This window comes from Hemitrygon akajei, chromosome 1, assembly GCF_048418815.1.
Source record: "Hemitrygon akajei chromosome 1, sHemAka1.3, whole genome shotgun sequence".
NCBI lineage: Eukaryota > Metazoa > Chordata > Chondrichthyes > Myliobatiformes > Dasyatidae > Hemitrygon > Hemitrygon akajei.
The window spans coordinates 27521033-27536279 of NC_133124.1; the positions used below are offsets into that span (position 1 = coordinate 27521033).

General features: G+C 39.6%; 1 protein-coding gene across 1 annotated transcript in view; it reads left to right on the forward strand.

Annotated features, from left to right (window-relative positions):
- The window catches only part of LOC140725099 (serine incorporator 1-like), an 89122-nt gene extending 81848 nt beyond the window's left edge, over positions 1 to 7274 (forward strand). The window contains exons 8-10 of the mRNA XM_073040110.1: positions 1054 to 1222; positions 2866 to 3081; positions 5049 to 7274. Of these exons, the coding sequence (XP_072896211.1) occupies positions 1054 to 1222; positions 2866 to 3081; positions 5049 to 5202 (539 nt within the window). The 3' untranslated portion in view covers positions 5203 to 7274. The remainder of the gene's footprint in view (positions 1 to 1053; positions 1223 to 2865; positions 3082 to 5048) is intronic.
- Positions 7275 to 15247: the final 7973 nt, after the last annotated feature.

Here is a 15247-nt window from a genome sequence, read left to right on the forward strand (position 1 = left end):
CCACTCTATCCTCTTTTTCCAACCATGATGCCCCTCTCCCTGCTCCCTTCCCACTCTCAGTCCACAATAGAGACCCATATCAGGACCAGGTTTATCATTGCTCACATGTCATGAAATTTGTTGTTTTTTTTGTGGCAGCAGTACAGTGCAATGCATAAAATTGCTACAGTTCCATGTACTACTATATATATACCTAAGATTTTTGCACAGTACCATACAATTCATATTTATAATATATTTTCTAAAAAGGTAACAAGCAATATTCTGAAATATTCTTTCAAATGACCTGTTTCTTTTTTTTAATCTACTATCTAATTATGGGAGCTAATTGATCAACTGTATCTTTTGATTAAGATTTCAGTTGCTGAAATAAATATGACCATTGTAGATCTCCTCTGCTAACTTAGCTTCTGCACATAAGCTGTCAAACTGTTGCTAAGTTTGGTAGATTTTACTAACTAAAAATAACCTAATTGCAACACATAAACAGTATGTAGGTACATCATACTTCAGTATGTGTGTCAGGGTTGGATTCTCTGCTTACTGCAAATGTGTATTGGCTTAGCAACTGACAATGGATACCTTTTGAACTTTATGTATTGTAATTGAAAGTGAAAGATTATCTGGCAGACTGGAAAAATAAATCTATTTTATTTTTATCAGAATTATCTCAAAATTCTGATCTTTCTCACAGCGAGTTCAGGAAAGCACTTGAATTTCTGTTTGCTTATCAAAATGAAATTGCTTTCTCTCAATAGAAATTCTTGATTGGTCAGAATTAAAGTCCAAATGAATAACCATCAAGTAATTTTAATTACAAACAAAAAAAATCTGTTAGCTATTATTTGTAATGAAATACATTGTAAATACTCTCTGGCTTCTTTGGCCTTGGACTTAAAGCTAACTTTTGCATAATGAACACGTTACCAAAAGGTACTTATGGATAGAAAACATTAATCAAGGGAGTATTAGCCAACATAAGATATTTTTGTTGATTAAAAGATGAACTTTACTTCAGAGTAAGTGTAACCTTTGGTTGTGTTTTGTTTTCAGATGATAAATGCAATCCCATCATAATGAGCTTCTTTGAACAGACAAATCCCAGCTCTGACTTAAATAACAACACTGCAATCACAACTAATGCCTTAGACAGAGGATTAAAATGGGATATCCAATGCATTGTCGGATTAGTTTTATTTCTTATTTGCATCTTATATTTGAGGTAATCATGAGTACTATTTACTTTGGTATTTTATTACAAATGTAATACAACACTGGCCTTCAGCATTATTTTTGACAAAAGCCACAATGTAACCAGTATTTTTAAGAAGTCAGACTAATTATATCGGGAAGATACAGGAAATTTGGAACATGCTTCAAGTTTGTTTTGTGGTGAATTCTTCATAGCTGATTTGTGTATAAATGTCAATTCTGACCCAGTCTCCACAACATTTTACAGGGAAATTTTCCGACTATCACAAAGCTATGCTATGAAGATGTGCTTTCTGACTCCACAGTGGTCTAATACTCAAAATTACATTCAGGTTGTTAATCATTATTAATCTATGAATATAAATCTATGTGCTAAGACATACATTTATTGGTCAATATATTTTATAGATGGAACAAGGATCACTTCTCCTCTCCCCTCATTGATGATGGACTAGAATAAAGGATACAGTCTTATTTTGAGGTTTTTGGAGCTCTACTGTCCCTCTGGTATTTAGAACTTACCAATTTTCTCAGCCCTGTTCAGAACCCCAACAGTCTCTGCAACCTGTCCTAACAATTTGCCACTTTTAGCCTTTGTGCCAATCAGGTGCATTATTCTTCCTGGGAGAGAGTGCCAAAACCTGAACTTATTTTTCCCAGTGCATTCTCACCAGCTGCATCTGAAGTTGGATTCTGTGATCTCCAGCAGTATTTTTAGTAAGAACAATCCATTGGTTTTTAAAAATGATTCTTGTGTGGATCCATTGTCTCCTGGCAATGTGTGTGTATTTGTGAACACCTCTACCTTTAAGCTTCTCTGCAGTTCCTTCACCTTCCTCAGTTGAGGCCAGAACTAGTGATCAGCTTCGTTAGATAACCTTGCTCCACTTTGGTCTTGCAGAAAATGTAGACCAGTGTTCATTTACTGCTAACCATTTTTGTCGGAGAGGGCACACTCTACTCATTCTGGCTTCTATAAAGTACATTTAAAATGGAAAGCAACTCACTGGAACTAGGTCTTTCTGATCTGAAAGTTCGAAGTACAGATAGAAACAAAAGGACAATAGCAGTCCATTTCACATTGTTAATTCAGCTAGCATCAGGTGAGTGCACAACTTAGATTTTTGACTAGGCTGCACAGCCCAGAGTAGTATAAAAAGAAGGTGACGTAACTATTGAATATAGATACCTTGACTAGTGCCTGTGTATATTTCTGGACAAAACATAACTACAGTGATATCCAGGAAAGATTGAAAAGGCTGATGTTGTTTCTCTTTCAAGAGATAAGATTCAATGGAGTTTTTATTTCAGTATTCAAGCTTATGGAAAGAAGAGGTAAATATATATGTGAGATTCCTACAAACTGAGCACTCAAACACAGATAGAAAAGGAAAAATGCATATGTAGTAGCAACTATGAACAACAGGTTGTCCAGTGAGTAAGACTGTGGGAAAAGATTAAAGGAAGACCAGAGAGATACTAACATGTAGATTAGGGGTATAGGGCTGGTTAGGCAGACTTAAACAGTTCATTCATTCAGTTCCTTTCCAGAGCTGCAGTCTTCTAAGTTCCTAAGCCCTTTACAATCACAGCTTATTAAAACTGAGCACTATTGATTTCTTAACTAATTCTATCGATATTGTGTTTTGTCAGCATTAGGAAGTCGAGCTGCACACAGAGGCATGGCCACTCCATCAATAATATAGATGCCGGATCTTTGGAAAGTGTATCAATCCAGGAGGGCTGTGAAGAAGTACATCGATTTCAGGACAATGAAAAGGAAGGAGTTCATTACAGTTACTCATTTTTCCACTTCATTCTTTTCCTGGCATCTATGTATGTTATGATGACACTAACTAACTGGCATAGGTAAGAAAAAAACTCTACTTTTGAGGCATATTCTTAACATTAAACCTATAGATTCCAAGTATTCAAATATTTACCATCTTAAGGCCCTGTATTCTGTGAAGTCTCATTGATCAGGTCTGGGCTGCAAGTTTTTGATGGGAATTCAAGATTCCAGTGTCAATTAAATGTGAGTGTTTCACTCCTCTTAGGAAATGCCAAGCCAATATGTTTGGCCAAAAGTCCAGTTTACTCTCTTTTAACCCTAATCTAAAACGATCAATGGTTTGGTTGGAATATCAGGCACATTATTTATTTGTTTATTTACTCATTGAGATACAGCACGGAGTATGTCCTCCTGGCCCTTCAAGCTGCACTGCTCAGCAACCCCCAATTTAATCATATGGCAGGGGGGTGGGAAGCAGCATGATAGAGCTGAGGATGGGCCAGCAGGTTTACTAGTAGGTGGTGGATGTAACATGAATGTAAGGAAGGACAAGCCAATGATTGGGTACAAATTCAGACAGAGCAAAGAGCTAAATTGCACCACAGAGGCAAAATTCGAAAGGGTGAAGAATGCAGGACTGAAGGTGCTGTATTTAAATTTGTGTAGCATTCGGAATAAGGTGGATGAACTCGTGGCACAACTATTCTGAGAATAGTTCGGAGGTGCAGGATAGATACGTCCCACAGAGGAAGTTCTCAAATGGCAGGGGTAGGCAACTGTGACTGAGAAAAGAAGTTATGTACTGCATAAAAGCCAAGGAAAGGGCATATAATGTAGCAAAAGTGAGTGGGAAGTAGGATGATTCAGAAGCTTTTAAAATCCAAGCAAAGGCAATTGAAAAAGCTATAAGAAGGGAAAAGATGAAATATGAGGGCAGATTAGCCAATAATATAAACAGGATACCAAAAAATTCTTCAGTTATATAAAAAGTAAAAGGGATGTAGAGTTGATATTGGACCACTGGAAAATAATGTTAGTGAGGTAGGAAAGGGGGACAAAGAAATGGCAGATAAATTTAATGGGTACTTTGCATCTGTCTTCACTGAAGAAGACACTGGCAGTGTGCCAGACGTCCATGAGTGTCATGGAGCAGGAGTGAGTGCCATTGCTATTACAAAGGAAAAAAAATACAAGGCAAAATCAAAGGTTTTAAGGTGGATAAGTCACCTGGACCAGATGGACTACATCCCAGAATCCTGAGAGAGGTTGCGGAAGAGATAATGGATGCATTGATCATGATCTTTCAAGAATCACTTGAATCTGGCATGGTTCCAGAGAACTGGAAGATTGCAAATGTTACTCCTCTTTAAGAAGGGAGAAAGGCAAATGAAAGAAAATTATAAGCCAGTTAGCCTATAGTGAATCTGTGGAATGCTCTGCCACAAACTGCAGTGGAGTCCGAGACTGTGGGTATATTTAAGGCAGAAGTTGATCGTCTCCGGATCGGTCAGGGCATCAAAGGATATGGCAAGAAGGCATGTGTATGGGGTTGAGTGGGATCTGGGATCAACCATGATGGAATGGCGGAGTGGACTTGATGTTCTGAATTGCCTAATTCTGCTCCTGTGCCGGATGGTCTTATGGTCTTAATCCTGGTGGCACAATCATGGGACAATTTACAGTGACCAATTAACCTTCCAACTGCTACGTCTTTGAACTGTGGGAGGAAAGCGAAACATTTGGAGAAAACCTATGCAGTCACGGGGAGAAGGTATAAACTCCTTATAGACAGTGGTGGGAACAGGTCCCGGGTCACTGGTACTGTAGAGTCCTGTGCTAACCATTACGCTACCATGCTGTACATATTATGTGTTTGTATCCAATTACTGTGCAGCGTACTTTCATGGCAGTAGTTTATAAAGAAGTTTAACTTTTACAAAAAAATTCACTTTGGTTTCATTTATAAATGATAAAGCCATTTATCGGATCAACTTCTGGAAAGTTTAAGATAATCTGTAATAACTTTCTTATATTCTACGTTCAGTCACAGACCTGATTTCAAGAGCATTTCAAGCAGCTGGATTGCAGTTTGGATGAAGTTTGCTTCCATATGGGTTTGTAGCTCCCTTTACATCTGGACCCTTCTGGCTCCTTTGGTTCTTTCCAAGCATGAGGATTTTGACGAAAACATAAACTGAGAATGAAGTGGGAAAAGCAGGCATTGAAGAAGAGTTCACTTACTCTTACTGTGAGATACTTAATACAACCTTTCTTATAAACAACAGCTTTATACCAATCTAAATTAAGTACACATACTCAAACCACCATTAATCTTTGTGGCTCAAGGATGTGCATCTGTTGTTATTGATAAATAATCATTTAACCATGCGTAACCTGTTCGTCAGATTGATAATGGATTATCAGATGAAGTTCCATTGTGAGGAATAAACATTCCGTTATTCGTGCAACTATGTGAAGTAATTATATATCTATGTGTATTTATATTTATGTCTGTAGATACAGTATGCAGCAGCACTAGCAAATACATTTGCAAAGATTAAGAGAATAATAAATTATGAAACAACATAGAACATAGAAATGTCACATAGCTTGACAATCAAATTTAGTCACTATGGCCATTAATACTTCTGAGATTTGTATTACCAACTCTAAACTTAACTTGGAAAATGTGTGACTCGGGCGGTGTGATGGTTGGGTTGCCAAGATTTGAGAACAGCTCAATGCAAATGAATTGCCAAGATTGGAGAACAACTCATTCTTCTCTAAATTTGCTTGTATCTGTAGTCATCTTCTTCTGGCTTGTAATAGCCATAATGTCTACCAAAGTGATATTGCTATCAAGTATATAGCAATAAAATATTCTATTTCAGTGCTCAGTGATTTTAGCTGCTTCCCTTGGGATTGAGGGTGACTTGATTCCACTCTTGTGAGTTCTGAGGTGAATCATGAGGCCAGTGTGTAATCTGCTGGTGCTGCCACAGCCAGGTCAGGAGAGCGAGTGAGTTATTTGAGTAGTTTAGTGCTCCTTCCATTGCTTACACTGGGCTTTCCAGTGCTCTGAAGGAATAGATTCTAAGTTATCTGTACCCCATTGCATGCTTCTCCATTTTGAGCAGTGTGGTCCAGAGTTAACTACACATTAGTGTGAATATTAGAGTCTCTTAACAAAGTTTGAGTCATTTCCTCTGTCCAGGTGGTAATGTTGACAGGACAGGGCTTAGAGCAGAAGGTCCACTTCAAATGTCTGGCTTGGACATGCTTTCCTTTTGGAGCTGGTTGAGTGTAATTAGATCCCAATATTGGGAGTGTTGGCCCGAGAGAGTGCATTCTGTATTCCATCTCATTATCATAAAAATTTTAGATTTAAACATATTATAAAACATCATGACAACAGAATCTTTCCTTTATGAATCTTTTCTATGGATTTAAAAGCTAGTAGATTTAGGAAAACATCTCAGCAAACATACAGGTATTACATCTATATCAGAGAATTTCTGTTCCAAATTAGAATTAGTGTTTAATGCTGTCTGTTGTTCAGTATTTCTGTGAAAGTATTGAGCATAAAGAAAGGTATAAGAGTTATTTATTGGGCCCTACTGTATGATTTGGTAAAGACCACTGGAACTGATATTTTTGTAAAGCTTCTTGTCACGCGGTAAAGCTGAAGAACCTAGGCTACAATAGTTCCTTTCATAGTGCAGCTTAGAAAGGCAGCACTCTGTCTCCAGTGGGTTTCATTGTTTTTTAATCCTTTCTTCGGATGCACTGTAGGAGTCAGTTAAACTAAATTTACAGATCAGGCTCAGTCACACTGAAATGGTTGTGGAAGTTGTGGCAAGGCCAGGGTTAACATCATGTCCAGTCAAGGACGGATTGCGGATAGCCAAGGCAAGTAAGGCCTTTGAAGAGCATTTGCACAATGGGGAACTGGAGCCATTTTGGCTTACAGAGACGAGATAAGAATGCATTCGAAGAATACAAGGAGCACCCGCACTAACTAAAGGACAATTACTTTACCAGCTAGTATCATTATTTGTTAGCTTGTACTTTATAATGACTTTTAACACTTGTGCTGTGAATGGCAATTGATCTTGTAAATAAAGAACATGAACATACATACTGTTACCCGTAACTGCGAGTCAATTCTGTATAACGTGTAATTTCTCTGTTCAGACTTCAGACCAGTCTGGTGTCAGGGGCCATGCTTTTTTCTTTGTGCACAACTAAATAAAGTCTGGTTGAGGAACAAGTGTGAGTTTTCCGAGTCCGGTTAATCAGCAATGGCAGGATTTCTTCTTGAATTACTTCATACCATTTGACTTCAGCTGAGCAATTACAAATGGACAATACCAGGTTCTAATTACGTCACATGAAGGTGCACTTAAAATTTCTATGTTCTCATGCACCTCCTGGAGTCTTTCTGGTGGAAGCCATTTGCATTTATGACATAACTGAGCCTGAATAAGGTATGTTTAGGATGGTGGATGGTGGCATTCATTCCATAGACTGCTTTGTCTGGATGATGTCAATGTTTTGTCGCTATCCCTACTTACCATTGCATTTTGGATTTACTTGAACTGTTCACTACAGTATCTGACCATCTCCTGTATTCACTGCATTTATCTCAAACTAAGCTTTAGGTCGATAGCAATAACATTGAACTTGGTGATAGTGGATGCCATTGAAGTCCTGCTCAACCTAACCTCAGCTTCTTACACAAGGTGTAGAGACAGCTTGGGGCACATTAGCACTTTAAACATGGTGCTGGTTCCTCTCATCTATTCAGAGAAATTTCTCTTCCCTATCAAGCTTCTCATAATGGTATACATCATGATTAAATCTCTCTTCAGCCTTCTTTGTCCCAAAGCAACCAATGGCAGGTCAGCTGAGCAGTAAAAACCTTTAAGGGTGGTGAAGAGAGTGCCTTGGCAAAACACTGATTTAGGTTATTTAACACATTGCATCACGTTGGTGCAAGGATCAAACCCGAGAAAGGTGAGGAAATAGTTATTGCTCATCTCTTCCGTGAAATGGCATTACTTGTAGTTTAAAATTCCTGGTATAGATGTTGGACAGGCCTTGCTGAATGTGTTCATTGACCGGTTTATTATCTTAACAATTGAAAACAAAGCTGAGTGCTGCGCAAGTAATGCTGGGCATCGCTATTTCTCACCTTGTGATAAAGGGTGTCTCACTGGGTGAGTGAGATCGATAAACTCCTATCCACAGCTCTGGAGAAGGTCAACACTTACAATAAAAGCTTGGCTGTAACATAAACTTGAAATGAGTTTTATTGAATTCTTGAAATGCTGCCAATCTGAATCAGTATTTGTGTTTCCTCTCCAGAGATGCTTCCTGAACTGCAGAGTATTTTCAGCATCTCCAGTTGCAGCTGAGAGTAATTGATGCTGTTTCTTTGCCTTGTAGTGAGATATTTCTCTGTTCCCTAAACAAACGCAGATATTCATCATTTCCTGAATTCCCATATCTCTAAAGTTGGTGCATATATCAGGGTGCTAATATTGAAATTTCCATTTGTCAGCAAAGCATTGATTATATTGGTAACTTTAAAAAGCAATTTCTTGAATAATGAAGCAAACCTTTAATAAAAATTTAATATTTTAATTTTTTTCTTTATTTTATTTGACTGCAAATATTTTTGCTTATTTAATCAGTTAGTAATAATCTTCATATTTACCTACTGTTTATAACTTTCAGATTTTAACTTTCTCCAAGGACCACAGGTTATGCAGAGTGTCAAAGAGAATGTGATTTTATTGTTCACTAATAACTGACCGTTGCTATAATTATGCTAGTATAACATTACAAAATATACAACTTCAATGGACATGATCATTCCCTTGCATTGAATTGATCAGTCAGTGATTCTTAGACTTCAAATTCTGTAGCAGTCAAATCAAGAGAAGCTCCGTGTGCTATTGTTGTGTTCTTTATACGTACTGTGGGTTACTAAGAACAAACCATATTCTGGAAGAATATAACTAGAACTTTTATTTAACAGCAAATAGCAACTACGTTTAAACCATACAAGTTTCTAGATCATTCTGTCATTTCTGTGCATGCTCAGAACTCAGTCCAATCACATTCTTACACGTGACACGTGATACGTGATATCACCACAGCTATAGCAACAATAGCATGAGATTCATGGCCAGTTTGCCGCAGATCTCTTGTATCTTAGTCGTTTGGATGGGCCTCCCATGAGGGAACTTGTCAAAATCCATGAAGCTAACATCCACAGCTCTTCATCATTCACCCTCATCCTCATGTCAAAAAACTCAGTCAAGTTAATTACAATCAGGTAACTAACTCTGCAGCTTGAGATAAAGTCATATGTACATCAGTAAAGGGAATTACAGAGGAGCTGACTGAAGTTGATAGGAAGGGGACACTACAGGGATGATGGCAGAACAGCAGTGGCTGAAGTTTCTGGGGGCAATTTGGAAGGTGCAGGATAGATACATCTCAAAGATGAAGAAGTATTCTAAAGGGAGGATGAGGCAAACATGACTGACAAGGGAAATAAAAGACAGCATAAAAGCAAAAGCGGGCATATAATATAGCAAAAATTAGTGGAAAGTTTGTGGATTGGAAAGCTTTTAAAAATCAATAGAAGGCAACTAAAGAAAACCATAAGGGGAGAAAAGATTGAATATGAAGGTAAGCTAGCCACTAATAGCAAATGATACCAAAAGTTTTTTTTTCGGATATAAAAAATAATAGAGAGGAAAGAGTAGATACTGGACCACTGGAGAATGATGCTGGAGAGGCAGTAATGAAAGACAAAGAACTGGTGGATGAACTTAATAAGTATTTTGCATCAGTCCTTATTGGCAGTATGCTAGAACTTCAAGTGTGTCAAGGAGCAGAAGTGGGAGTAGTTGCTATCACTAAGGAGAAGGTGCTTGGGAAGCTGAAAGATCTGAAGTCATGAAATACTGCAGCCAAAACTGCAACATGCAAAATGCATCTTCATATAACCAACAAGCAATGTACATCACTTTGTGATGGAATATATATGCTAAAAAAAAAACTAAGGGGCAGTATGGAGCATTATGTGGTAGGGTTTGGAGTTTTGACTGGGCAGCTGAGAGTGGTGATGGGATGGTAAGTTATGGTGCTGATTTCACTTGTTTTATAATAGTGAAAAGTCTAAAGGAAACTTAGAAGTAGGGGAATGTTCTTTACTTGTAGGGTACTGGTATTGGTTTATTATTGACACGTACCAAGATACATGTACAAGATACAATCTCTCGGAGAGATTGTTCTTCCTTATGAAACTTCTCAGGGTGTATCCTGATGAATTTTTACTCAGCCATCTTTGAGAGTTCTGTGAGCACCACCGTCGCTTCCTCCCTCTCCAAGTCCAGGTTGCAGTGTGGTCCACTCAGCAGAGAAGATCATTTGTTGTTAGCTACCAACTTAAAAAGGCCTGTTCATCACCAGAGCAACAGAAAGAGCTGAAAAAATTACTGCTGACTCCACCCACCGTAACAATCACCTATTCACCAAATTGCCATCAGGAAGACCCTACAAGTCCATCACCACCGGGACTACACATTACCTTCAAAGCTTCTTTCCTGTAGCTATCGAGCTCCTCAACAAAATTCACTCTAGTGTAATACCCTACCTGTCCCCACACAGCATGTGTTAAATGGTCTTCCCCGCTTTCCTTGTTCTGTTGATTATTACTGAGTCTGTTCATATGTTCACTTATTTAAGTTTGATTATTGATATTTGCATATGTTATTCTGCTGTTTGTTGATTGCTCATGGCTGTTTTCACTATTGTCTTCTAAATTGCTGGTGTCTATTGTGTTGTCAATAGACAATAGACAATAGGTGCAGAAGTAGATCATTTGGCCCTTCGAGCCTGCACCGCCATTTTGAGATCATGGCTGATCAATTCCTATCAATACCCGGTTCCTGCCTTGTCCCCATATCCCTTGATTCCTCTATCCATAAGATACCTATCTAGCTCCTTCTTGAAAGCATCCAGAGAATTGGCCTCCACTGCCTTCCGAGGCAGTGCATTCCAGACCCCCACAACTCTCTGGGAGAAGAAGTTTTTCCTTAACTCTGTCCTAAATTACCTACCCCTTATTCTCAAACCATGCCCTCTGGTACTGGACTCTCCCAGCATCTGGAACATATTTCCTGCCTCTATCTTGTCCAATCCCTTAATAATCTTATATGTTTCAATCAGATCCCCTCTCAATCTCCTTAATTCCAGCGTGTACAAGTCCAGTCTCTCTAACCTCTCTGCGTAAGACAGTCCAGACATCCCAGGAATTAACCTCGTGAATCTACGCTGCACTTCCTCTACAGCCAGGATGTCCTTCCTTAACCCTGGAGACCAAAACTGTACACAATACTCCAGGTGTGGTCTCACCAGGGCTCTGTACAAATGCAAGAGGATTTCCTTGCTCTTGTACTCAATTCCCTTTGTAATAAAGGCCAACATTCCATTAGCCTTCTTCACTGCCTGCTGCACTTGCTCATTCACCTTCAGTGACTGATGAACAAGGACTCCTAGATCTCTTTGTATTTCTCCCTTACCTAACTCTACACCGTTCAGATAATAATCTGCCTTCCTGTTCTTACTCCCAAAGTGGATAACCCCACACTTATTCACATTAAACTTCATCTGCCAAGTATCTGCCCACTCACCCAGCCTATCCAAGTCACCCTGAATTCTCCTAACATCCTCATCACATGTCACACTGCCACCCAGCTTAGTATCATCAGCAAATTTGCTGATGTTATTTTCAATGCCTTCATCCAAATTGTCATTATGTTATTATCCTGTGTTTCATGCTTGGCACTGAACCTCAATCAATTCTGGTATGTTTCGCAAACTGGCAGCAAAGTGATTCTGATTCTGTTACAGTGAGAAGCTTGTCTTACATACTGTTTATCCAGATCAAATCATTACACAGTGCATTGCGATAAAACAATAACAATGCTGAATAAAATCAGTCCGGATCGGAAGCAGCATCTCCAACACCATCACACTGAGCACAGGGGCCCCCCAGGGCTGTGTGCTCAGTCCACTGCTGTTCACTCTGCTGACCCATGACTGTGCTGCAACACACAGCTCGAACCACAGCATCAAGTTTGCAGATGACATGACCGTGGTGGGTTTCATCAGCAAGAACGACGAGTCAGCTTACAGAGAGGAGGTGTAGTGGCTAACGGACTGGTGCAGAGCCAACAACCTGTCTCTGAATGTGAACAAAACAAACGAGATGGTTGTTGACTTCAGGAGGGCACAGAGCAACCACTCCCCACTGAACATTGACGGCTCCTCAGTAGAGATCGTAAAGAGCACCAAATTTCTTGGTGTTCACCTGACAGAGAATCTCACCTGGTCCCTCAACACCAGCTCCATAGCAAAGAAAGCCCAGCAGCATCTCTACTTTCTGCGAAGGCTGAGGAAAGTCCATCTCCCACCCCCCCATCCTCATCACATTCTACAGGGGTTATATTGAGAGCATCCTGAGCAGCTGCATCACTGCCTGATATGGAAATTGCACCATCTCGGATCGCAAGATCCTGCAGCGGATAGTGAGGTCAGCTGAGAAGATCATCAGGGTCTCTCTTCCTGCCATCACGGACATTTACACTACACGCTGCATCTGCAAAGGAAACAGCATTATGAAGGACCCCATGCACCCATCATACAATCTCTTCTCCCTCCTGCCATCTGGGAAAAGGCTCCGAAGCATTCCGGCTCTCACGACCAGACTATGTAACGGTTTCTTCCCCCAAGCTATCAGACTCCTCAATACCCGAAGCCTGGACTGACACCTTGCCCTATTGTCCTGTTTATTATTTACTGTAATGCCTGCACTGTTTTGTGCACTTTATGCAGTCCTGTGTAGGTCTGTAGTCCAGTGTAGCTTTCTCTGTGTTGTTTTTTTTATGTAGTTCAGTCTAGTTTTTATACTGTGTCATGTAACACCATGGTCCTGAAAGACGTTGTCTCATTTTTACTATGTACTGTACCAGCAGTTATGGTTGAAATGACAATAAAAGTGACTTGACTTGACTTGAAAAGCTACAGAGAAAGTTCACTGCAGGTAAACAAAAAAGTGCAAGATCATAATGAGTAAACACGAGGAAATCTGCAGATGCTGGAAATTCAAACAACACACACAAAATGCTGGTGGAACACAGCAGGCCAGGCAGCATCTATAGGGAGAAGTGCTGTCGACGTTTCAGGCCGAGACCCTTCGTCAGGACTAACTGAAAGGAGAGGTACTAAGAGATTTGAAAGTAGTGGGGGGAGGGGGAAATGCAAAATAATAGGAGAAGACCGGAGGGGGTGGGATGAAGCTAAGAGCTGCAAAGGTGATTGGCGAAAGTGATACAGAGCTGGAGAAGGGAAAGGATCATGGGATGGGAGGCTCGGGAGAAAGAAAGGAGGAGGGGGGAGCACCAGAGGGAGATGGAGAACAGGCAGAGTGATGGGCAGGGAGAGAGAAAAAAAAACAAACAACTAAATATGTCAGGGATGGGGTAAGAAGGGGAGGAGGGGCATTAATGTTAATCCCCTGGCTAACGTCATCTGCAGAACAAGAGGGTTTGTTTGATACCATTTTTCCAAATACATATTGTGGCAAAATCTTGCTCCTCTTGGGTATGGGCTGCTTCCTCCGTTTCTTCCCTGAATTGGTGGACTGTAGTCCTACTGGATCCTCAGAAAAATAATCTCTGCTCTGATGACGCAGCTTCACTGCTGCTATTATCTTTGCCCTCTCCCTCTCCTCATTTGTTTTTTTTTCTCCTCCTTCCTCTTATCCTTTCTCTATAACCCCTTTCTTTCTCTATGCAGTGGGCAAGTGAGCTGATGATTGTCCAATGGGGAGCCAGCATCGTACTGTGTGAAACCTTCTCTAGAGAGATTGTTGGTTGGGTCACATAGAGGGATTGCTCCATGGGAACCACATATGCAATCTTTTCCAAACTTTCCCTGCTCCTATGCCCTTGGTAATGAATGTGTACTGGAGCAAAGAACCAAAGGTAGTGGGTACTTCCCACAAGAACCATCCAGCTGGACAATTGAGAGTAAGACACACTGAGGACTGGATGATTAAGTCATTCATAGAATCCTTGCAACACTGAAGCAGTCCATTTGGCCAATCAAGTTATTGTCAACTTTTTGTAACAGGAATTCAATTAGGTCAATTGCCAATTTTCTTGCTCATGACCCTTTTATATTCTTTAAGTACTGACTTTATTGCATTTTGAAAACTATAATTTGAATCTGCTTCTCTCATCATTTCTGGTGAACCTATATTGCTGTGTGAAAAAGTTTCTCACCCAGTCATGTTTCAACTCTTTTGCCAATTGTGTTAAATCTGAGACCACTGGTTTTTGATCTGTACAGTGAAGAAAACAATGTCTCTTTATTCACCACTTCTAGACTCTAAATCATCTTGACCATTAATGTCAAATTACTTTTCAACCTTCTCTGCTCCAGGGAGCTTACACCTATCTTCTCTAATCTATCTAGATAACTGAAATGTTGTATCCCTGAAGATATTCAAGTAAAGCATTTGTCTGAATTAAATTTTAGCTGCCCAGTGTCAGCCCATGTCAATAGCCAACAACCTTTAGAATTTGAAAAACATCCTCACATTTACCCCATGCCCAAATTTCATATCATCTGCAAGTCTTGAAGTTGTATCCTGAACACTTAAGTCCAAACCACAGAGAAAACCAGTGGTCCAGTCACCAGTCATAGGGAATAAACACATTGAATTCTTTACCTAGCCTGAGAAAAAACAGCTGTTGTCCAGGTCTTTCTGTTTCTTATCCCTTAGTCAACTTCTTATCCATGTTCCTATTTCCCTTTGTATTCCATAAACCTCAGACCTGCTGCATTATTTATATCATTTTTATCAAGTATGCTTTTAAAATCCAAATACATGTCAACAACATTTGACTTTCCCTATTACCCCTCCATAAGTAGTACTATGATTTCAAAAGGTCTGTACAGAATCCGTTATTAATTCATGCTTGTTTCATTGGCAGTTAACTTTGTCCACTTTCTTGCAGAGAAGGCTGATGAATAAATTGCAATAAATGTGGATTTTGGACTGTATGGAATAGGGACTTAAGAAGACCCACATAAGAGACTGGTTAAAAAAGCTGAAGTTCATGGAATAAAATAACCAGTGGCAGCATAGATTAAACA